The sequence below is a fragment of the Aspergillus fumigatus genome, chromosome 5, assembly GCF_000002655.1.
Source record: "Aspergillus fumigatus Af293 chromosome 5, whole genome shotgun sequence".
NCBI lineage: Eukaryota > Fungi > Ascomycota > Eurotiomycetes > Eurotiales > Aspergillaceae > Aspergillus > Aspergillus fumigatus.
Genome location: NC_007198.1, coordinates 860,494 through 882,398, shown reverse-complemented (window position 1 = coordinate 882,398; position 21,905 = coordinate 860,494). Strand labels below are relative to the sequence as shown.

General features: G+C 48.6%; 9 protein-coding genes across 9 annotated transcripts; 4 read left to right on the top strand and 5 right to left on the bottom strand.

Moving 5' to 3' along the window:
- Nucleotides 1-1,554: 1,554 nt before the first annotated feature.
- On the bottom strand, nucleotides 1,555-2,773 carry AFUA_5G03260 (emp24/gp25L/p24 family protein). The gene is made up of 3 exons (XM_742924.2): nucleotides 2,445-2,773; nucleotides 2,164-2,352; nucleotides 1,555-2,085 (listed from the first exon to the last, which is right to left on the bottom strand). The coding sequence occupies exons 1-3, from the start codon at nucleotides 2,595-2,597 to the stop codon at nucleotides 1,702-1,704; spliced, it is 726 nt and encodes a 241-aa protein (XP_748017.1). The 5' UTR covers nucleotides 2,598-2,773; the 3' UTR covers nucleotides 1,555-1,701.
- A 242-nt stretch (nucleotides 2,774-3,015) lies between these two features.
- On the bottom strand, nucleotides 3,016-7,262 carry AFUA_5G03250 (ubiquitin-specific protease UBP15; the record flags this gene model as incomplete). The annotated part of the gene is made up of 11 exons (XM_742925.2): nucleotides 3,016-3,267; nucleotides 3,328-3,457; nucleotides 3,511-3,825; nucleotides 3,881-5,016; nucleotides 5,070-6,018; nucleotides 6,072-6,180; nucleotides 6,232-6,421; nucleotides 6,480-6,637; nucleotides 6,697-6,841; nucleotides 7,026-7,146; nucleotides 7,254-7,262. 11 exons carry the CDS (start codon nucleotides 7,260-7,262, stop codon nucleotides 3,158-3,160), a joined length of 3,372 nt encoding a protein of 1,123 aa, XP_748018.1. The 3' UTR covers nucleotides 3,016-3,157.
- Nucleotides 7,263-8,477: 1,215 nt separating this feature from the next.
- Nucleotides 8,478-10,001, top strand: AFUA_5G03240 (protein kinase PKP2; the record flags this gene model as incomplete). Its single annotated transcript, XM_742926.1, has 4 exons — nucleotides 8,478-8,608; nucleotides 8,662-8,781; nucleotides 8,855-9,137; nucleotides 9,210-10,001. 4 exons carry the CDS (start codon nucleotides 8,478-8,480, stop codon nucleotides 9,999-10,001), a joined length of 1,326 nt encoding a protein of 441 aa, XP_748019.1.
- A 620-nt stretch (nucleotides 10,002-10,621) lies between these two features.
- AFUA_5G03230 (YqaE/Pmp3 family membrane protein) lies at nucleotides 10,622-11,139 on the top strand (the record flags this gene model as incomplete). Its single annotated transcript, XM_742927.1, has 3 exons — nucleotides 10,622-10,670; nucleotides 10,803-10,878; nucleotides 10,986-11,139. The coding sequence occupies 3 exons, from the start codon at nucleotides 10,622-10,624 to the stop codon at nucleotides 11,137-11,139; spliced, it is 279 nt and encodes a 92-aa protein (XP_748020.1).
- Nucleotides 11,140-11,330: 191 nt separating this feature from the next.
- Nucleotides 11,331-12,489, bottom strand: AFUA_5G03220 (signal peptidase complex subunit SPC3). Its single transcript, XM_742928.2, has 3 exons — nucleotides 12,174-12,489; nucleotides 12,037-12,110; nucleotides 11,331-11,981 (listed from the first exon to the last, which is right to left on the bottom strand). The coding sequence occupies exons 1-3, from the start codon at nucleotides 12,317-12,319 to the stop codon at nucleotides 11,443-11,445; spliced, it is 759 nt and encodes a 252-aa protein (XP_748021.1). The 5' UTR covers nucleotides 12,320-12,489; the 3' UTR covers nucleotides 11,331-11,442.
- Nucleotides 12,490-12,845: 356 nt separating this feature from the next.
- On the top strand, nucleotides 12,846-13,583 carry AFUA_5G03210 (gamma-glutamylcyclotransferase family protein; the record flags this gene model as incomplete). The annotated part of the gene is made up of 1 exon (XM_742929.1): nucleotides 12,846-13,583. One exon carries the CDS (start codon nucleotides 12,846-12,848, stop codon nucleotides 13,581-13,583), a length of 738 nt encoding a protein of 245 aa, XP_748022.1.
- A 344-nt stretch (nucleotides 13,584-13,927) lies between these two features.
- Nucleotides 13,928-18,492, bottom strand: AFUA_5G03195 (uncharacterized protein; the record flags this gene model as incomplete). The annotated part of the gene is made up of 8 exons (XM_742931.2): nucleotides 18,122-18,492; nucleotides 17,862-17,968; nucleotides 17,720-17,803; nucleotides 17,557-17,644; nucleotides 16,310-17,496; nucleotides 15,860-16,261; nucleotides 15,747-15,809; nucleotides 13,928-15,689 (listed from the first exon to the last, which is right to left on the bottom strand). Exons 1-8 carry the CDS (start codon nucleotides 18,335-18,337, stop codon nucleotides 13,928-13,930), a joined length of 3,909 nt encoding a protein of 1,302 aa, XP_748024.2. The 5' UTR covers nucleotides 18,338-18,492.
- Nucleotides 18,493-18,981: 489 nt separating this feature from the next.
- AFUA_5G03180 (eukaryotic translation initiation factor 4E) lies at nucleotides 18,982-20,156 on the bottom strand (the record flags this gene model as incomplete). The annotated part of the gene is made up of 3 exons (XM_742932.1): nucleotides 18,982-19,201; nucleotides 19,259-20,047; nucleotides 20,122-20,156. 3 exons carry the CDS (start codon nucleotides 20,154-20,156, stop codon nucleotides 18,982-18,984), a joined length of 1,044 nt encoding a protein of 347 aa, XP_748025.1.
- Nucleotides 20,157-20,480: 324 nt separating this feature from the next.
- Nucleotides 20,481-20,887, top strand: AFUA_5G03170 (uncharacterized protein; the record flags this gene model as incomplete). The annotated part of the gene is made up of 2 exons (XM_742933.1): nucleotides 20,481-20,493; nucleotides 20,721-20,887. The coding sequence occupies 2 exons, from the start codon at nucleotides 20,481-20,483 to the stop codon at nucleotides 20,885-20,887; spliced, it is 180 nt and encodes a 59-aa protein (XP_748026.1).
- Nucleotides 20,888-21,905: the final 1,018 nt, after the last annotated feature.

Here is a 21,905-nt window from a genome sequence, read left to right as displayed (position 1 = left end):
ACACTGACCTTGATAGCGTGCTTGCGACAACAATGTCGAGGAGCGCCATGCTGGATCTGTAAAAAAGATGGTTTGATTTTTCAGGTAGAGATCATCTGTGTAGCCAATTATATTGCGAAGGCAAACCTCAAGCTCTTATTCCAGATGACCGAGTACGGGGAAGAAATTGCTGCCGAGACATTGATGTAGATTCTTCTAACGCGGGAAGCTTCGATCTGCACAAATGACCTATATGAACAATTTCCAAGTTCGATGTCAGTTGGATGCAGTTCTGGGGATAAGATACAGGCTCGGCATTATCATCACGGAGAATTATCACACTAAGTTGGATACTTTAGTGCTTTTCTGGTTCGACGGACGCAAGATGTCTATTTCAGAACCTAGGTGTCAGATTTGAGAAGAGAATACCAGGTAATGGTTCTGAAGGTTGAATGACCATACAAGGTGATTCCCATGGTGAGAACCATTCTCTTTGAGGGCAGTTGGGATATCAGACTCATTGTTGCGTAAGAAGAGATGATGGTCGAGTATAATCCCAAGCCGTCGTGCAAAAGAGCCAAATGGCATGCTAAGCAGAACCGTGCTACCTATTTTTAAGTCCGTAAGCTGCTTCTTGGAGAGCAGTGTTGATACTCGAGTCTAGTACGTCCTCTCTCTCATGAACAAGGGAGGCAGCCTTCAAATCTGCTGTTGTCAGGAGCGCTATCAATTCTAGTATACACACTCCCCCTCTAACATAGCAAGCCGCAAGCCTATATGCAAGGTTTGTTCTTCTGAACGACAGGCAAAACGGGATATGTATCAGTGATTTAGCATTTTTACTAATAATAACAAGGTAATAATTCAGTGACACCCTATTACCTGATCAAGCAGGCGACGATAACATATGATGCAACTGGGAAATGTGTCCCACTGCATATGTGAACAAACACCCAATGGAGCAAATATTCAGGGAGCTACTCTACAGTGATATGCATAAAAATACCACTATTATTACAGCAGCTATAGTATGGCAGGACTTCAGAGGGTTTAGATATAAGTACAGGCATAGGCATGGGCAGCAGTTCTGTGCTGTAGGATGGCGACTTATTACATACTTTATTCAGCATTCACTTTATATGTACTGGACATATAATACCAGGTAGAAGCTAGGAGAAATAAAGGTCCACTGTCCCATTTTGTGATCTAACTAATGCAATATACTGGAGCCACTCACTTTAAGTCTCTGCATGAACAACTCCACTCTCGAGCTGATACCTCAGTGCACCTCACTTCGCCGACATCTTCTCTCATGCATTCCCTCTTAGCCTATGGTCTGAGCACATCGTTCGAGTTCGTTCCCTAAACCGCTTAAGCATCCATGAGGTCATTCCTTACATTCTTTGCTGTACAGGTATTAGTCCAAACCGGATGGGAAACAGGGTTCGGGAAACCCCTGTGAGCGTCACAAGGTGCGCACTGGAGCGGAGCATGATATCTCTTATTCTCATAGAAGTACGGAAGCTTGCTACGCAATGAGTTCGCCCTGCTCTATCCAAGGCCTAAGGTCGCCTGGTCATCGCTAACTTTGCTTGTAAGAGAAACAGGCTTCAGCATCAAAGGCGCACTAATTCTAGAACCTATGATGAGAGGATAGATACATAGTAGACACCGCATTCAACAGAAAAAACCATATTATTCTTGTTATTCATCACACGTAGCCTACAAGGGTGTTAGCCAGACATGGACTTGAATCAAGGAACGGGAAAGACAATAATCAAATACGATGCTGGGTTTCACGCCCCCATAGGAAAGGGAATACGTACCTTTCCGTGCACCCTGGAAGAAGAACCGAACAATAAACACCTGCAGACCAGCCATGGACACCATCATCAAGCCTTCAATCACACTGAAGTTGAAGATCCGCCTCTCGGTGCTGCGAACCGTGCTAAAATTGCGATTCTCGCGGGTCCGGAAGTATTTCTGGTTGCGAGCAATAGTCGACAGCTGAGCAGACAGTTTGTAGATGGACTCTTCAAGAGCCGATGCTTGCTCGGGACTGGCACCTTGTCGTGAAGGTAATTGCGCGCGCTCCTCATTCTCGACCTACAAAACCCCCCAGTTAGTGTGATAAGTCCCCTGGTAGAGATCCAGCCACTGTGTATGCCAAGGACCCGAACGTACAGCAATCTCAAAGTCGACCATTTTCTCCGCAAATGTTGACATCTCATTGTTGAAGCAGAATCGGTACTCTCCAATGCTCTGAGCTGTGAAGACAAAGTCGCCTTGCCGTTCCTTAGTTCCGTCTAGGATAACCTTCTCTCCAGGGCCAACAACTGAGTAATCGACATCGAAAGAGCCGCCGGATTGAACCTAGAGTCAATGCATTATCAGCCATGTTTCTGTTTATCACATCTTTGCGCTTGACATCTCATCTTTCCAGGGGTACAACAGAGAGAGCGTACAGCGAAGTAGAATGCAACCTTGGCATTCCTCTGGTCAACGTAGTTATAGAAGCAGGCCTTCTCATTAGCCTCGAGTCTGTACGTTAAAGCGGTCGCCGTCACGGTCGAGACCAGAGTGGCCAGGAGACCTATCAATACAGTTGAGAATTGCATTGCGGGTTAGGAAAGAGGAAGAGGGTCCGTAGTCAAACGGGGCGGCTCCCTTCACAAAAAGAAACGATTGACTCCAAACACACGCGACGTCAACGGAGCTCAGGAGGAGTGGGAGTTCTGGACAGCTTTGCGTTCTGCCGCCGTTTGTTGTGTTTGCAGTATACCACAATAGGACTAGTCCCCATCATTCAGTAGGTAGGAAGCTTATTTTTGTATCAGAGTCTTACCCATAGTGAGATGACAAGAGGAGTCAGTCATAAGTGTCTTTATGAGACTATCAATACTAAGAGCCCGCGAAAGCAGACTCAAGCGAGATGAAAGTGCTCAAATCCTGGTGCTCCCGCAGGAACAGGCACATCGGCCAACCCTGGAAGAAGATGTCTATAGTACAAGAACACGCCAAGACATAGAAGTTATTGGCACAAGAGAGGACTACAAAGCCCAGCAATGGTATTTCTCAAGTATGAGACATCGATAGGAATAGCATGCGTGCTATCTATAAGCATAGGTTTTGATGGTTGGAACTGCCGCTACCGAGTATATCGCATAGATCACTTCATCTATCGAATGAAAAAGGACTCGCTCCTGCTCCAAAAGCTCCGGCTTTTATTTACATGGTCCAGTCCCAGCATATCGTCGGATTCGCCAACAATGTCGGAAAGGATGTCATCTGCAGTTGTTATATTAGCGTCTCTATATCTTCGCTTAAAAGGGAAAATGTAAGACTTACCATCATCAAGATACCGTGGGTTAGAATACAAAGACTTGGGAACAACAGCAAATTTGATCTTCTCAAATTGTTTGCCTTTGATGCCGGTTCGTTTGGAAAGTCTCTCTTTTGTTTCCTTGAAGATCTCGCCCTGAACAGTGTGAGCACTAGTAAACCCAAAAGCACAAAATAGGATATGCATACAGGTTTCATGACAAACTTGAAAGGGATACCATGCGGCCTGCTTGGCTCTCGGTCAAAGTTGAATGCATTGATTGTCCGTTCGCCGGCCTGCATCTGAAGCTCTTCCTCGGGTATCCTCTCAGCGTATAAAGTCACGTACTCATTGATGCCAGCGATCTTAGCATCTTCTTGGTACTCCTTGTAAATTTTGCCGCTGTGAGCCTCAAAGATCCGCATTTCTCGAACCACATCATCCTCAAGGTTTGCCTTTTTCTGCAGACCCGCCAGAAGGTCCGCAAAGGTGCCGTCCCGAGGCACTAGGACTTCAAACAGTTGCTGACGTAAAAATGAGCATGAATGACCCTAGCGCTCGATGATAGGGTGAACTTACCTCTTTCACAATGCCCTCGGTGAGTAACGTTACTTTCAGTGTAGTTTTCGACTCGTAATCACTGAGACTAGTCTCAAGGACTTCGTAGTATAGTGCATCTTGGCGATGCATACTATAACCGTAGCCACTGACCTGCCCACTAAGGATGTGGTACAGCGTTTGGTTGGCCTGGTTAGGATTGCGTTTAATGAACTGCTTGGGCTTTCCGGTACTAGCAAGAACGGGGGCGAAACGCAGGTGAGTTGATTCCACGTTGAGGTGCTCGCCGACCTTCTTCGAGAACTGATCGTATGTCATCTTTCGGCTCAGAGTGAGAGTGAACTCGTCGCCATCAGTCGCTTTGATGGGAGCGAATGTGATATTTATCCTGTTCAACAGGTAGTCATAGTATTGCCTCGCTTCCGTGTACAGTGCAGTGGATGGTAAGTCGGATTCTTTGACTGTGCGTTGGAACGTGATTATGTCGCCGTCTTGAATCTCAGACTGCTGGAAAGTCTGCTTCGGCTTCATCACATCGATCATGTTGTGCTTGATTTCCTCAAAAAGCATAAACTCTGTCCCGGCAGGCCAGTTCATTTTCTCGAGAATTGTTGGGGCGAGTTCTGCGACTTTCTGGTTCTTGCGGACGTATACGGTACCGACTCCAGAAAGAGTCTGAGAGGGGACGTCAAAGTTCTTTAAAAAGACGAGAACAGAAGTGCTGCTGTCAGGCCACGAGATGGTTCCGTCCGCAGATGGTTGCCCAACTTCCATCCAGACTTTGAACGGGTTCCCTTTGGTACCAAATCTGCTGTAGGCCTCTTCCACCGTCATTTCTGGGTCTTTGATGGCTTGGTCCGGGCGAGTCGTCTTGTTTTGACGGTTCACCATCACCCACAGCCTGATTTGGTTTGCGTTTAGACCCCGTTCTTCCGCAAGCTGCTCTACGAACTCGCCAACTTTCTTAGCCCGAAGAATCCTATACTGTTTCGGCAGAGCAGGATCGCCGGCCGGTAGGTCCGCGCTCGTCAGATCGAATCCATGATGTGACGTATACGACTCGTCCGATAGAACTCCCACATTGATATACAGGTGAGCCTCTTCTCTCTCCTTCTTTCTGCGGAGAAGCTCTGCCCGCTCCTCTACTAAACGCTTCTCTGATTCAATGTCAAACATCTGCTCGCGGAGGAAGAGAATGCATAAGGCTTACCAATGTGAGAGGGAATATCATCCTTTGTAATCGGAAGAAGGACATCATCCAGGCGTGTTTTCCGAATATAGACCAACATGTAGGCATTCATTGACCGTTTGGTCGACAGACCCCGTGTATGTGGTTGCCGGACGCCGGCCGCACCATTGGATAGTTCATATTCACCACCATAGTTCTCCTCAAGTACCTCCTTGTCAGTGGCCCGGGTCACACGGTCGTCATCAAATTTGAACCAATGGCCGTCCTTGGTAGGCTTCAAGAATGCGTAGTAATGGCCTGCGTTTAGATCACCGCTGTGAACTAGAACCCCGTGCAGCTGATAGATCCACGGTTCCGATTTGTCGGCCGCATCGGATAGATATGGAGTCGCGTCGAATTCCATGGGGAACGCGTGACGGTCATTAATCTTCATCATTGCATCGCGATTAATGTCATATTCGAAACGTTTCAGGTGCAGATGAAGCACAGGAGGAAAGCTCTCGAAGATGACACCTTTCTTGGCGTCTTGCAAGCCGTAGGGAGAGCCTGCATCGTACTTGTTCTCGCCCTCAAGGGTTTCCACCTGAATGTAGTCCTTGAAACTGTCGTCAAGTGTCTTGTTGCCCCTGACATTGAGCTGGATATCCCAAAAGTCTTCAACACGCGACGATTCGTAGTCGACATTGATACATGAAATGTAAGTCTTCGTCTTCCCCACGAAAAGCCCAGGCAATGCCTTCTCTACTGGGGTCGCTTTCATCTTCTCTTCCAATCTTTCCATAAGCTTTCTGGAAAGTTCCTGGACATCTTGCTGTTCGAAGATTTGCCGCGATTCCCAGCCAAATGATGCGGTCAGCTCTGTTGTCGAGACAGAGCTTTCGCTCGTTTGAAGGTTGTAGAAGAGCCTCTGGAGTGTCCAGGCACTGTTATCTCGCGTCGCTTCTGCCTCTGTTGGAATTTGGTACACGGCCTTCAAATGATAGTCAATTTCTGTAACAAGAATCTAAGAATGGAAGCCCTTACCTTGCGGAAAGCATTTGTGAAATACAGGGATTGCAGCAGGGAGTTGAGGTAGCACGTTGCGCCCTGGTTTTTCAACCCCACCATGCCAGTCTCCTTCTTCGAGTCGTAACTAGATCGAGTAAGCCTCGTACGACGCTGACTTATTCAAGGCAGCACATACTTTTGGAAACTGTGCCAGAGTACCCCTGTCGGGTCCTTCACAACACGCACGTAGGCAGTGATTTTAGCTTCATCATTCTGCACCAGGGGGACTCCACGGCCTTCCCACGGCATGTTGAAAAGCCTGCGCAGCTCACAGAACCTGGTAAAGCCCCAATCGCCCTCGTCGGCGTTAAAACGATGCGTAGCGACTACGATTCGGTCAGAAGGACGAAGAGAAGGGAGCATAAGGGCCACCGAGGTACATACCATGAGACACGTAGATTGATGGGTCATTGACGTTCCACAATACGAGAGCAAACTGGACGCATGCATACCAGTTTTCCGGAGGCTCTTTTTCCCAGGCATGCTCCAAATAGAACGACGCATAATCGACATGATTACCGTAAGGGAAGAAGAGTACCCGCCTGTTACCCAATGTCAGACGGCGAGAGCAACCGGAGTGCTCTTCAAATCCTCTACTCACCATGGGAATCCCCCACACTGAAATATTGGTCCATGTTCCTTCTTTTTCAACTTCCGCCAATCCTGGATGTGCCATGTGTGGTATGCCTCGTCCGCGGTTTCCAGGTCCGGATCCTTAGGGAGTATGCGCGCCATCATTGCCGTAACTATACCAGTGCTTAGTACAATGCCTTCGAGTCATTGCGAGGGACGAGGTGTGTGGATCTAGACGCCAGCAATTGACTTTTGGATATCCGACCCTTGCGCGAGGACCGAGATACCGATCCAAAGCCATCTTGAACAAATGTGGGAACGTGTATAACATCTAAATGGCATGGTAGACAATCTTACAGTCATCTGCAAGGGGCTCTGGCTCCGGCTCCTCTGATCCGGAGCGAGAAACCACGACATCATCTGTCCTGTCATTGTGATACTGCTCATATTCATCGACGAGCATCTCATTATCCGCAACCTATATGACGAAAGTACACATGTTAGATATTGATAAGCAATGTTTCAGCGACTCTGGATCGTTACTCTCCTCTCTCATGCGGAGGCAGAAATGAACGGGGCACTGACGTTGTCCATGAAGAAAGAAAAGTGCGCTCAAGCACGTCACCTGAAAATGCCGTCAATCAAGGACGCGTTGGGGAGCTACCCAGAAAGCAAACAGAGGAGAAGGCGAACAACAGTCAGCACAGTGATAGATGAGAAGAATAAGAATAAGAGAGTGACACAAGACAATAAGTAAGTGGTGAAAAGAGATCTTAAGGAACAGATTCCGGTTCACAGGAGATGAAGCTAGTGGCGGAGTTTCCAGAACCCAATGAAAACAGGTGGGACACTTTGAGACCGCCTATGAATAAGGTCGGCTGCGGAGTATTGCTCCAGTACAACAATGTAAACGTAGCACCTGCAGAAGAGATGAATTGAGGATTAAGTGCTTAATTTGTCTATGTCAAGACTGGTTGGCTAATGTCATACTAACCTGTCTTGCATTATCGCCTGTGTAAATTCTCACTTAGGTTAACTATAGGTGCCTCAAGCTTGACGGTTTAGTTTGGTGCAGCGACTAACAAGCTGTTGAAAACTATGTCTTTTAACTCTTACTTGTCAGCGATTTCTTGGTATCCCCTATCCTGCTAATGGTATCTCAGAGTGAGAGCATGAGAAAATAGAGTGCACAAAGCCACACAATTGTGTCCTCAAAAATTATGTCACTTGTGATGCATGCCCCAGGCAAAAAGCCGAGTAAATAACTAGGCACCGAAATGGATGCTGCAGCCACAGGCCTATCAAGTCATGTGGTAGGCTTGGTTACATGGATCAATCATTTGTCTCTCATCACATAGCTCCTAGGTGTCTGTGCTTTTTTTCATATCAGGAACCTGACAATGGCTTAGTCTTCTGGAGATATGCTCCGACAGCGATACGATATAGACTGATATTCAATGCACTTACATTTCTGTTGATGCTGGTTGCTGAAGATCAACAAAGCCAACAGGAAGTCTTCATGGATAGTGTCGACGTCACATGTCAGGACAAGTACTCACCGCCCTAGATTCATTGTTTGATACTGGCACCTCTACTCATCGACTCATAATTTAATTTACATATCCATCAAGATGTCATGCCACCAGTGAGAGAAAAGAAACCGTTGGTAGCTGCAAACTGCAGATGAGCCATGTACGAAAAACGCTATATCTATCTTATACTGGTCAACCGTCCCGGCTGAGTTAAAATCCACTGCGGAGCGATATCCTCGAACTTTCAAGCTCCGTTGCGCCTTGAGTCAACCGCATCATGCAGCGAAATCAACCATTTCGATGTTGGCATGCGCTTCGACTGAGTTGCAAACCTCGAGTACGGTTCTACTCAGGCGTTGACAACTCACATAGCCCACCTCCATGGAGACCTGGTTCCGTTCTCGACGAGTATGAAATCCTACCAGCATAAGTACAACTGCTGCTGACTCTCTGCGTGACAGATGGGTCGAGCGCGAGATTCGGCCTATTAGCCTGCGGCAATTGACCTTCTTTGGACGGACCCTAACCGAATCACGTCTTATCAGTTCGGCCAACTATGTGCGAACAGAGCTGCCAACCAGGTCAGTATGCGCCTTCCCCTTGCATGCGTTGAGCCATCCCGGCCTGACTTGCGTTTGTGATTGCCACGACCAGGATTGCGCATCGACTGCGCGACATCCAGAAGCTGCCGTATGTGGTTGTAGCAAATCCACATCTTTCCCTTGTATACGAGCTCTACTACAAGGCATTTGAACGGTTTCGCGTCATACCGGAGATCAAGACTCTAGAGGATAACGAAAGATTCTGTGACATCCTGCGTAAGACCCTCAAGGAGCATCTTGTCGTGATTCCGAAATTGGCAATGGGCGTTTTGGAGTGTCGGGATCTGGTAGCACCAGGCGTGATGGATCAATTTATGAACACTCTCCTTCGCTCGGTATGGAAATTGCCAACATCCGGATTCCTACTGGTCTTGCCATGCGAGTGCTAATTTGCCCATGATCTCTAGAGAATTTCACGTCGGGTCATTGCAGAGCAGCACTTAGCCTTGACAGAAACTTTCAGCTCTCCCTGGCACTTCCCAGGCTCGCAGGACCGGACCGACATGAACGCAGACTTTGTTGGCGAGGTATTTCTCAAATGCAATGCGAAAGAGGTGATTGAACGTTGCGGGAAGCTTGCACAGGACATGATGCGGCAAAGCTCGGGAACAGATAAGATTCCCGAGATCCTTGTACAGGGACATCTTGACGCAACTTTCCCGTATATTCTGAGCCATTTAGAGTATATCATTGGCGAGCTTCTGCGCAACTCCATCCAGGCTGTCATTGAAAAATACAAAGAGTCTTCTGAAAAGCCTCCGCCCATTGAGGTTCTTATCTGCGAGGCGCCACAACATGTGATCATGCGAGTATCAGATCAAGGGGGAGGGATACCCCGTGAAGTCATGCCATATCTGTGGTCTTTCGACAAGGGCCCTCTGAGCAAATCACGACTCCAAAATTTGAAACAGGTCCCTGCGATGGCAGCTACGATGCAAGAGCTGACAGTGTCCAAGGAACGGAAACATGCCGACAGGGAAACATACCGAGAGGGCTCGCTGGACTCGCTCACCTCTCGTCCACCTAATCTACGACTTGGTATTGGCCTTCCAATGAGCAGGGTCTATGCAGAATATTGGGCAGGCAGCCTTGAGTTACATAGCCTTGAGGGCTATGGAGTGGATGCGTTTTTGCAGATATCAAAGCTCGGCAACAAAAACGAGCAAGTCACCACAAGAGCGTCCATTGATGCTGTTTGATTCTTTGGAGACTAATGTGTCGACCCATAATCTGCGCCTATGTTACATGTTACACCTCACATCACACCTCACCTTTGTTAGTGTGAAATATAAAACAGGCATGAGTTGAAGAACTTGGGAACATTGTTAGATCGACATGTAACGACACGTACATGGGCTCACAATTTAACCACTACTGCGGAGTACAGAGGATGTACGGAGTACATTCATATAGCACTTCCTGTCTAGCACCTTCTGTCGGTCGGTATGTCCGAAACAGGAAAACCCCGTCGCAAACAATGATTCGTGCTCGGCACATTGCGGGATGACATCAGCGCTTCATAAGGCAAATATGTTTCTGCCTTCAGCCCTACTGTCAAGTCTCAAGGTTTCATTGAAATTTGGTATTTTGTATGATTGAATCGTATTCTTTGGTGGCGAGGCGGTTGGGTGCTGATCCCTCTTTCGCCTGATACAAAATGAAGCGTCTCAACTCCTCTATTGATGACAACACTCCAATCTACATATTTATATTGTTGTTCGCGATCCTATTTCTCAGCTTCCTGGGAACTTCTTGGAGTTCCAACAAATCCTCAGTCAAAACATCCGAAACTTAGCACAGTAGATTCTCCTAGGACAAAATGGCAAGCACGGCGTCAATGCTATGTTTGATTTTGGTCACTCTCTTCAGTAAGTCTCCTGTTGCTCTTCATTACACAGACGAATTTCCATCAATCAGACGGAGTTTAGTCTGTTTGATCGATTTTCTTCAAGCTGTATCAGCAAGAAAGATCACTCCGCTAACCTGGATTTGGTTCCAAGTACCTCCTCTCGGCGTACTTATGATTTCGGGTTGTAGTGTGGATTTCTTCATCAATATTCTGCTCACGATCCTAGGGTGAGTGAACGTTTTCTCTAGATTTTACTCCTTGCAAGGCTGCACCTTCTTCAATCAGCCGTCCTTCGACGTTTGAGACGTATGGAACAGTCTGCTGATAGACATAGACACCTCCCGGGTCACATCCATGCTTTCTATCTGGAATACGTCTACTACCGCAACAGCAGTACGGACCCAATGACACGGAAGCGCGCGCCTGGGGTGTATTCGCAACGCATTCTACAAGGACATGATGGTAGAACATATGGGAGCACTGCTTGAGAGGTTCACCGGACTACGCATTCAGATACGAATGTCGAACACTACACGGACTACCCCGGGAAGATGTAAGGGCTTGATGCTCAGATGATGCCATGTTGCTTTGCATATAGGTTTACTCTTCTCTGGACCTTGACCCGGCCCAGTGCTGAATACAAACTTCATTGTTATGGCCCCTTTAATTTCATGTCTACATTCTGACGGTGTCTTACGGCTGGAAGACTCGAGATACTTATAATGGATATCTTAGCAAATGAAACTGGCAATGAAAACTGCCCTTATTGTCCATCGACATACTGTTAGACTCTAGGCCGTCTGAGCGCCTGATGCAGCCGCTTTTGTAGCAGAGGCCTTGCTTCCCTTCACAGGAGGAAAATCAAACGCCTCGCTGCTGACCACAGTGCCGGCGGTCCGCGGCACAGCACCGGAGCCGGGGCTCCACCACAACGCACCAACCCAGGGCTGCACATTCCAGCCCACAGAGAGCGTCACGTTCTTACGCTCCGCCAGCTTCCCTGTAATGTCACTGATTTGGTACTTAGCCCGTTGGTTGCTCAAACGGAGCACGCCCGGCGCCGGAGTCTCCTTCTTTGAGGCCGAGGTTTTCTTCGACGCGGAAACACTTCGTTTCTGGTTCTTGCGCGGCGAGGAGGACGATTTGGTCGGGAAAAAGCGCTGGAGCAGGGCATTGAATGAGTAAGGCGATTCTGGGGCGGAGATGATAGTATCCCAGATGATGGACTCAGAGTTGGGAATAAGAGAGGACTTCTTGTCGGAGGACGAGTACGAAGCGTAGACGTAGACGAAGATTTGTTTTGTGTTCCAATTGAAGAGCGAGGAGAGGTCTGAGAGGTCTAGATTTAGCTCAGGAATCGAGAGCGAAGATTATCCGATACGTACCAGCATTCAGATCGAACCTGATCTGGGCATACTCTTCTTTCTTGGTTGAATAGTAATTTGGCCGACCCTTGATTCTACAATTCGAAAAGCTATTAGCAAACAGCATCTGGATGAATTTGACTCATCATCAAACGTACACCTGGACATTTTTCAACGCGACCTCAGCCTTTGCATCATGCGCAGGATACAGCAGCACTGACAACGCAGCAACTCCAGCAACAAACAAGGCGACGGTGGTGAAGAAGCCAAAGACGCCCTGCGCTCTGCTTAGGGACGAGTGCATCTCGCTTATTTACACTGATACTCCAGTGTGATGAGCTGTCTGAAATTTAACAACTGGTTAATGAAGAACAGCAATGTAAATACTGCTAAGCCGCATAGAAGCAACAAACAGGAGAGCCAGCGTCCCCGATGATGCCAAGGGCAAAGCGGCACGATGATGCTTGAAGCCACATGGGCCTTTTCGATGCGGGCGGTCAATGAACAGTGGCGCAGTTACAGTAATCACACTAGCAGGGGTCTTATCGATAAGCGGTGGGTCGCCTCTTCTATCAGGTGTTCCCCTCATTCAATCCACGAAGAATTGAGATGAGATCATGAGGTTGTGATTTTAGATTCTAGAGATTATCTGTCAAGAAGCCTCCTGCAGTGGAAGCCAGTCAAATTGTTACAATTTCTCAAGCCGCATCTTCTTCCCGACGAGACGTAACCCGGAAAAAATTTCCCTCAGCACATCCCACCACCTACCTCACCAGCAACTAGTGTATGGAGTAACGAAGTACCATCGAGTACTCACCAGACAACCCAATATGGGCGACCACGTCCTCTTCTTCTACGGTGAGCTGTTTGTCCACGACCACTCACTCCGCACGTGCACGTACGCAGTAGATAAACGTTGCTCGCCTGACGCCTCTCACATGCCCCAACCAGTCCTTCCAGTATACCAACTAAATGAACCACCACATACACAGACTCATACTAACAAACGCAATTCAGGGACCCTGATGGCCCCGCAAATCCTCCACAGGGTCATTCACGGCCGCCCGGATCCAGAACCGTGGCAAAAGGGCATGCTCTCGTTCAAGCCCGCCATCCTGCACGGCTACCGCCGGCACCGCGTTCGCGGAGCCGACTACCCCGGCATCGTGCCCTGCCCGAATGATATTGAAGATTCGACAGGAGGACCGGGCAGCGCGTCCGTGCTGGGGACTGTCGTCTCGGGGCTGACGGACGGGGACGTGCACCGGCTGGATGTTTTCGAGGGGTCGGAGTATGTTAAGGAGAGGGTGAGGGTGCGGGTGCTGGCGGAGTCGTTGAGTGTGGGTGGGCGGCAGGAGGCGAGCATTGCGAAGAACCCGGATCGGCACTTGAAGGATGTGCTTGATGCGGCTGGGGCGGAGTTTGCGGATGAGAGGGAGGAGGTGGAGGCTTTGACGTATGTTTATGTGGCTGGACAGGACCGATTGGAGGATGCGGAGTGGGATTTCGAGGCCTTTAAGAGGGATAAGATGGCCTGGTGGGTTGATGCAGATGAGAGCGAGTGGTGACTTAAGCCTGAGATGGACGATCCTGAACCTAAATGCCAAAGTATTTCAGATATACCATACTATAGAGAACAGCCAGCATACAGCCTAGATCGTCTTCGTTCCGGAATCTATATCTAAGACAGCTTGAATGAGTACATGCCAGATTTATGCCGGCAAAGTGAGATCAGACGTGTGCAACTAAGGAATCGAAATCAATAACATAACCCACATGCAATGCTTGGTATCTCATGCATTCCGTAAAACAAATGACCTTCCCTGCCGTGATCCGAAACACCAAACAAGAGGAAAAATCGTCTATGTGTGTTGCTAAAGTGAGATAGAACTGCACGTCCTCTCACGTATGCTCAAACCCTTTTCTTGAGCGACCTCGGGCTCTGTCGAACACCATCCGGCTCGGCTGTTGACAACCCCGGCGGAGGAGTCCCAAGGACTTGAACCTCAACAATGCTGCCATTCGCTGATTGATGAGGTATCTGTGTTCGCTCTGTGTCTTCTTCGACAGGGTTTGGACCCTGAGGCCGAAATCGCGCTTGCCTGCCTTGAGAGTCTCCGACGTGAAGGAGACAATGCGATGTGACATTCTCCAATTGCACTTGTTCTTGACTGTCGGGGACCTCGACAACCTCCTTGCGAGTAGTGCTCCCTGATGCACTTGCTGCCAACGTTTGAGGCGTTGACATTTTCGCTTGCGCCGTACTATCTGGCGTACCATCTCTGGACGAGCTCCTAGTCACGGACCGCGACTCACCTAGTTTTGCCTTCTGAGCAAGCTCTAAACCAGACACCTCGAGGGGCGGATTTCTGCTTGGCAACTTCTCAGATCGCGTTGCTGATGCATCCTCCATATTCTCAGCTGCAAGATCAGTCTTTCCTCCAAGTCCAAGGAGATAAGATATTGGCTGTCGGTCCACCATGGTAGCCCTTTCAGCCGCCTTCTCGCGACTCAGTTGTTCTTGTTCATCATACAATTCGTCAAGAAACTTCCGCAATCGAGAACGAAGAAGCCCTGACCTTAGAAGAGGCCAATCGTCCTCCACCCTCATATCTCTTCGGAGCAATTTCGTTACAAATGTGTCCGGATCCTGTACGAATTTCTCCACATATGCGAGCAGATAGAGGCCACAATCCGAGTAGTTGGGCTGCAATGGAATTTCTTGAGCTTTCATGCCCTTGATCAGGGTTGTGTCAATCTCGACCCCACGTTTAGATTGAGCCTCTTCACGGAGATAGTTGCGCAGGACGCTGATGGTGGGAGAGCGTGACAGGTCTAGTGAGTCAAACGTGATGACCGTTGGCTGCCATACTTCATATCTTGGACCCTGTCGTTTTTTCTTTGGCTTCCGTGACTTTTGACTTCCTGAGGCCGACGATTGGCGGGCATCTTGAGAATTGACCTGCTTGGAGGGCTCCGTATCTCTTGGAGGACTCGAGAGCTTTGCGGGGGAGGATACGGGGTTCTCCTCTTTTTCTGGCCACTCTTCGTCAGAAGGAGGTACTTCGAGCTCCCCCCTCTCTTTCATCTCCTTTCGATCCAACAAGCTCATGGCAGCCAACGACTCCCTTGCCAATTCCTCCTTTTCCGGATTTGGTGCAGAGCGAGCGCCAGTTTCGGCTTCTCCGCTGTCGGAAGACATGATCCCGACGGTCTGCGGTGTGTTTGGATTCTCCGCATCGTCACGCTTTGGTAGCGCTGAAGGCTCCGCGTCTTCTTCCGCATGTTGATCAATCACCTCTTCTTCCTTCATAATGCCCGGAAGTTTCGGTAGATTGCATATAATCGCAACATACCAATGCGCGGCTTCATTGATAGGAACCACGATATAATCGTAACTGAATATGTCGACATTCCTCGTCCATTTTTGAACGCCTTGGTAATTGATGCCTTGCTTACCTCTAGGCAAGTTCGTAAGTGTTGCAAAAAAGTATGAATTGAAGAAGTAGACTCTTTGTGAGACTTCCTTATTATTTCGTTCCAGATGATCCTCCAAAAAGCGTATGTAGAAGCCGATCAGGTTGTCGTTCAAGAATTCGTTATCTCGCAGTCGTTCAAGATCTTGACCGTCAACTTCAGCCTTCTTCTTGCCGAAACGCGGGTATACAAGTGGCCTATTAAATCCATTAATCCTGCAAAGCAATGATTGAAGCGAATAGTGTTCAACAGACCTCTGCCACTTTCGGGAAATCTTTTCGCATTGCTGTTGGGGCGGGTTTTCCTCTTCATCATCGCTGCGACGCCAGGTTAGCAACATTCTTTCTGAGAGCTACCACATACTCACGAAACCACTGTTGCCGGCAGCATACGACGCGTCGTGGACCTTGTTGCGCGACTGGAAGCTGTGGCCTCTCCTGTGTACTTCTTGACTGGTATCTCCACCGCCTCTTCCGTACCCGCTTTAACCTCTGTGGTTGCTTTCATCGTTTCATTCAAAGCTGTCTCTCGGGGCTTCTGCGCAAGTCTAGAACTTGAGGACGAGTCTCTGGGGCCGGATTGCGTAACTTCGTTAGATTTAAGGTCGTTTTGCAGTGAGGCTGAAAGCTTTGGCCGTTTGGGTACTTCAACGGTGGTCTCGGAACCCTGTTCGGCAGCCCTCTCGGTGCTTGACCGCTTGATACCGTTCAGATATCTTCCTGAGGTTTTCGTATTTTCGTTTTTTTTGAAGGCATCATCCATCCATTTACTAATTTGATGAGCATGTATTAACAGCTTCAGTGTGAGATATACTTACCCATCCTTCTCCACGACTTTAGCCCCACTACCGGCGAGCAATGCATAAAGGTCCTCCTTGGCTTCAGGGGATGTGAGATCTATATCCACCGATTGATCACCGGTACCTTCTCTAAGAGCGAGCCTAACTTTACAGCTTGGCGAGGTCCCTCGAAAGATCTTGTAAACTTTGTTGAAGGGTATCTGAAACGAATTCGCGGGGTCGGGCCCGGCCATTTTGATGGTCTCATTGATTGGATCAACATGTACCTCAACAGCCTTGTCGCCCGACGAAGGTCCGGTGATAGTACCGAATCGAATAGAGGTTGCTTGAAAACACCGGTCAGCACTAGGACGTGTTCCAGATTTGGTAATCTTGCGCTTGGATTTTCCTTGATGCGACGAAGGGACGAAGACAGTCGGTCGGATATCGGCTGGTGAAGTCTTCCTTTGGGCCACTTGCTTCCCAGCCTTAAAGCCGCCCCTGACGTCTTTCTTATGAAATTCGCGGGAGAAGTCCTGGGCGGGCTGCACGGTCGCCGCCCCTTGCAGCTCATCTGGACTTTCTCGCGACTCTGAGCCTCTTCGTTCTTTCGTCGGATGACCGTGAAGGGATGGACTCCCGGACCTATCAAGTCGCCGTGGCTTTTGGATCTCAACACTCTGAAGAACTTCATGCTTCACACTCGGCGTTGAAAAGCGCCTTTCCCTGGCAGCATTTTCAGTGAAGCACTGCTCGAGTTCGTCTTCCGGGGAAAAGCGATGGCGAAATCTCTTGGCCCCTAATTTTGGGCTAACTTGCGACCTCGTAGCTTTCATGTTCTTCTCAACCTGTCGAAATTCATCAACTGCGTTGCGGTTGGATCGCTTTGACTTATAAGCTTTTAGTGACTGTTGGCTTGATCCGGGAGACAGACGTGTGGTGTTTCCAATGACCGGGGAAGACTCAGTGACGGAATGTCCTGTTTCATTATCATCGGAAAGGTCGATGAAATTTTCGGTTGGAGAGCTCTGAATATCTCGACGCCGGCGCTTTACGGGTCTTTCTGAAAGGTCATGCTCTAGAAGCGTTTGCTGACGAGGTATATTGACCCCAGATAATGTCTGATATCCCCCGCGATTTCCCAGCATTCCCCGTGCGCGTATCGGCCCGCTCTCTCGAGCTTTGGAAGAGAGCTTGTCCACTGGTTTCAAGACACCCTTGACATTCTATCAAAACTCAACGTCAGTCCAGTCATAAGAAATGGACGCATTTCCAGAGCACCATACCTGCAAAGGGTTCCTTTTCTTAGATGTCTCTCCCTGGAATTTCTTGAATGTCTCCCCAGGTACTATCGCTACTCCATTCGGACTTGGACTAGAAGAGAATCCCAAGAACGTCAGCTCCCAGCTGCACAAATTTTCGGACATATAACGGTTTCTTGTGACGTACCGTGTAGAATAAGAAGGGAATAATCTCTGCTCGTCCTGGCGCGAAATTGCGCGATCCCGTCGCATGGACGCATCTTGTGTAGACCTATATCCTTCGTATAAGCGTTGTCTAGTCCTATCCGAATGAGTGAGGTTATATTTACAGACGACTCATCCCTAAATGTAATCGAGGAATGGTCTGACGTAGTAGTAAACGTACAGGTCGAATTTCTGAGGAAGGTCGAAATCTTTCGGCATAGCGATGGAGATTCTGAAGCATAAGTTTCAGTCAGTCTCGTGGCATCGCTGCAAAAGCAGAATGAAAAGGATCATGTCCAAAGCATATCATGATTATTTAAAAGTGTACACGAGAGGGGATAGGAGAAGAAACTAGAACGATTGAGAGGGCATAATTCCAACTCACATTGCGGGCCTGAATAGATGGTTCAATCCCGGATTGAATGACAGACGCAAAAGACCCTAGATGAGGAGCATCGCTTACGCCGGACACCTGAGTCCGTTGTAGCTCATCAGAAGTGACATCTGATGGCGGAGCGGGGATGGGATTCTGACGATTTGACCGGCGATTGGGAGAAATTAGCGGAGCCAGAAACTCGGATATTGTCCCCAAAAGTGGCATGTAAAGACAGCAGGGTTCATCGAAGTTGCAGATGATCTACTATACTCCGGGTTCCATGAGAAACGAGCAAGAAATAATAAATTCGGAAGCAAGAGGACATCATTGGAAGAGACTAGTATCATATCTTGCATGGATAACAAGAAAGGCGGTCGGCCGGTTATTTTCTGCCTGCGGGTGAAAAAAAAAGAAAATAAAAAGCACGCGGAAGCTGAGCGACTCCACATCGTCATTGGGTGGAGATCATTGAGCAAACAGACCAGGACTACCTACAGACCGTGAGTAGTAGGTATCTTACACAGCGAAGAATAGCCTGACCTAGGCTTTCCAAGCATCATCTCATAGAAACCACGGTAGGCTAGTAGTGTACGGAAGCTCCGTGTGAAAGTATGATTTTACATTTTGCGCTTGATCCAGCGCTGTCCTTTGGCCTGCATCACATCTCATATTGCCCCAAAAGAAATGAGAAAAAAGAAATCATGGGAACCTTGAGATGGGAAAGAAGAAGAAACACAAGTCGAGAAATGAGAAAGCAACCAGAAAGTCAGACGCAATGATTCGCCCCAATGCCCCGAGCCCAGAAACGTCCCAATGTTTTCGTCTTCCTTACTATACAGGACCATTCAATGAGAATCAAACCATGTAAATCAAGACGCCGCCGCTTTTCCTTTATCTCCCATGGACTCGTCATTCGCTGTAGGTCTTCGTCGGTCTCCCGCGAGGTGGTGGTGATGATGGCCCGCGTTTCCGGCCGCCTTCTCCTGGCGAGCCTGGTCAATTGCGGAGCGCTGAGCAATACTGTCGTCGTGGCTCTTCCATACAATGTTGGTGTCGGCAGGGAAGGCAAGAAGCCGCTTGATCGTCTCCCTGTGCAGAGTGAGTGCCACGGGCCTTGCCAATTAAGAGTGAAATACGATAACTTACCTGATCTTGATATTGCGCCCACCGTCAATCCGGGTCCAGACACTCAACACATCCTCTCCGCTCCTTACACTGAGAACAGCGCCACAGACCTCATCACTAGCCTCCGCAAACTGGTCACCAATCATGGCCAACAGAAGATCCTCCCAATACCGGTCAGCAACTCCCTTCTTCAGCCGAACAATCCACTTTCCACCCTTCTTGTTGGCATCGTCTTCCCATACAGGACGGATACCTTTCTTAAAAATGTGATAGTCGGAGACGGTGGGGAGAAGCGATGGGCGTTTGAGATGTGTATATATCGACCAGAAACTTTCGACCGAGGATATAGATGCAAGAGGAATGGTTGACTTCTCATAGTCAGAGTACTTGGGTGTCGGGGGACGGTACCAGATCACCCACGTAGACTTCAGAGCATGTTCTTTCGGGCCAGTCAAGGAGGAGGCTGAAGCCTTGGCCTTGACATCCGCTGCCGAATCCTGCTCCGAAGCCGTCTCTCGCTTCTCCCCCAGCGCTTTGGACGAATTCAGGTCTGACGCATTGGTGCCAGGCGTCTTGGGAGTACCAAAGGACGCGAATGCGCCCGAACCCAAGCCAAATGCGGAGGATGCGTTAGTGGAAGGAGAAGAAACGCCACCCGAGAGGGGGGATAATGCATTGAAGGGATTCGATCGACCGCCGTGCGAGCTATCCGGGCCGAAACGCTTTGATGTGTGTCCGCGGGGAAGATCGACTTTCGCGCCACCGTCCTTTCCGTCGGTTCCTGTCATGGACAGAGACAATTTGGCGGAACTAAAAGACATACGACACAGGTTAGTCTTGCGCTTAACGGTATGCCTTGCAAATGACGAAAATCCTCGACATACTTGGCCCTGCGAGTCCACAAGTTTGCATTATCCATGGCGCTAGGTAATCAGACCGTCGAAAAGCAAACGGTCATCAGGGAGAGAAAAAGGCGCGGCAGGCGGATGCGAGGAGAAGCTGCTATCGTAGGGCGAAACCAGGACAAGCGGAAAAAAAGAGTCGGCAATACCAGATCCTCAAAAAAAAAGAGCAGGTAACGGCTGAAGATCTGAAAAACAAGAAAAAGCTAATGGGCGGGAGCGATGCTAAGTAATAGACAAACAGAAATAGAAAGAATAATTCGTGCTCGTGATCGTGATCGTTAACAAGGTGTGAGTATGTGTAAGTGTGCGAGATTGTGCGTGTGAGGGGAGAAGAGGTAATGCGGGTTTACTGTAAGGTAGGTAATAGGTCAAGTAGGGCCAAGTTCGATGGAATACTACTAGTAGTAGAGCAATAGCAGAGCGAAGGTAGGGTGTAGATGCCTAGATGGTAGTGGTAAGGGTAGTGGTGGTGCTGGTGGCTGTTGTAAGTATGTAGTAAGGGTATGGAGTCTTAAGAGGATGCAAGACCTTGAAAGCAGAATCATCACCACTCAAGGAACTGATGGACCGCCCACCAGTTATTGGCCTTTCACGTTTCCTTCGAGCTCTGCCGCTCCCCTCCTCTGGCATCCAGCCAATCACCATCCATCCTGTTCTTCTCCGCCCGCACCATCGTTTTTCCTGCCTTTTTCCTCTTAAAAAGAAAATCCTCTCTTTCTCTCCCTCTTCTTTTCTTCTTCTCTAACAAAACCCAAGACCACCGACTCAAATCATCGCTGGCTGCGTATCGTTCTACCGCTTCCACTGCTCTGGCGATTCCGATGAGTGCGTCGAGATGAATTCTCTACAAGATCCCCGCGTCTAAAACCATCATCACGAGGGCTTTCCAGCTACCCATGATGCGGTGATGACCTGATCGACGGGACATTCCACCCTCTAGAATACCCATCTATTTACTTTGATCCAATATAATTTGGTGCCAATTTTGCAGCAGCTATACCTCTTCTTGAATTTACTTTCTGGTAACAAATAACGATTCATGTTCGTTTGTAGAGCCGGTGCGTGTTCCTTTTTGTCCTCCATCGTGGGCCACGTTGGCTTTTCCTGTGTTGTCCTTGCATGCATGATGAAGCACTCGTACTCTGGTAATCCGAGGTGCTCAACCGCCTCTACCCTGCTGTAATGGCCCGGCTGGTTGAGCGTGAGGTTCAATGGCAAAGTCTGATTATCGCAACCCGCCAAACACTTCATGACTGCCTTTTGTTTCTTCATGGCTCTGTTGCTGACAAGGTCTTCACGTAGTAAGTAACTTCTGCCCTCCATTTTTCTGGATCTCTTGGAGCTTCAATGCTCACATTACATGACTCGTCCCTCTTAACATCTTGCAACACGACAGAGCGTGAGCATGAGGTTGTCCGTCAGTCATCCGCTGCTGTCATCTACCAGGAAAAGTGTAGGATCATATTTCAATGTCTCTCAGAATAATTTGGATTGAATCGAAGCCGAGTCTGTACATTTGCCTGTCACACAGGCGCTCAATTCTCAATCCGTAATAGAAGGATATCTTAGCTAGATCGAATCCGTAGATCCTGCTCATGCCACCCATTAAACAGAGTTAAGAGTACTTTCTCTTGCTCCATCTTCCGTTCAGACATAGCAGGCAAGATTCAGAGCAGGAAGTTTGCTCGGAATGCGACGCCGAAAGTCTCATCAACACTCGACGTCTGTGGCGAGTCAGGCAATGGATTATGTAGTGCCGCGTA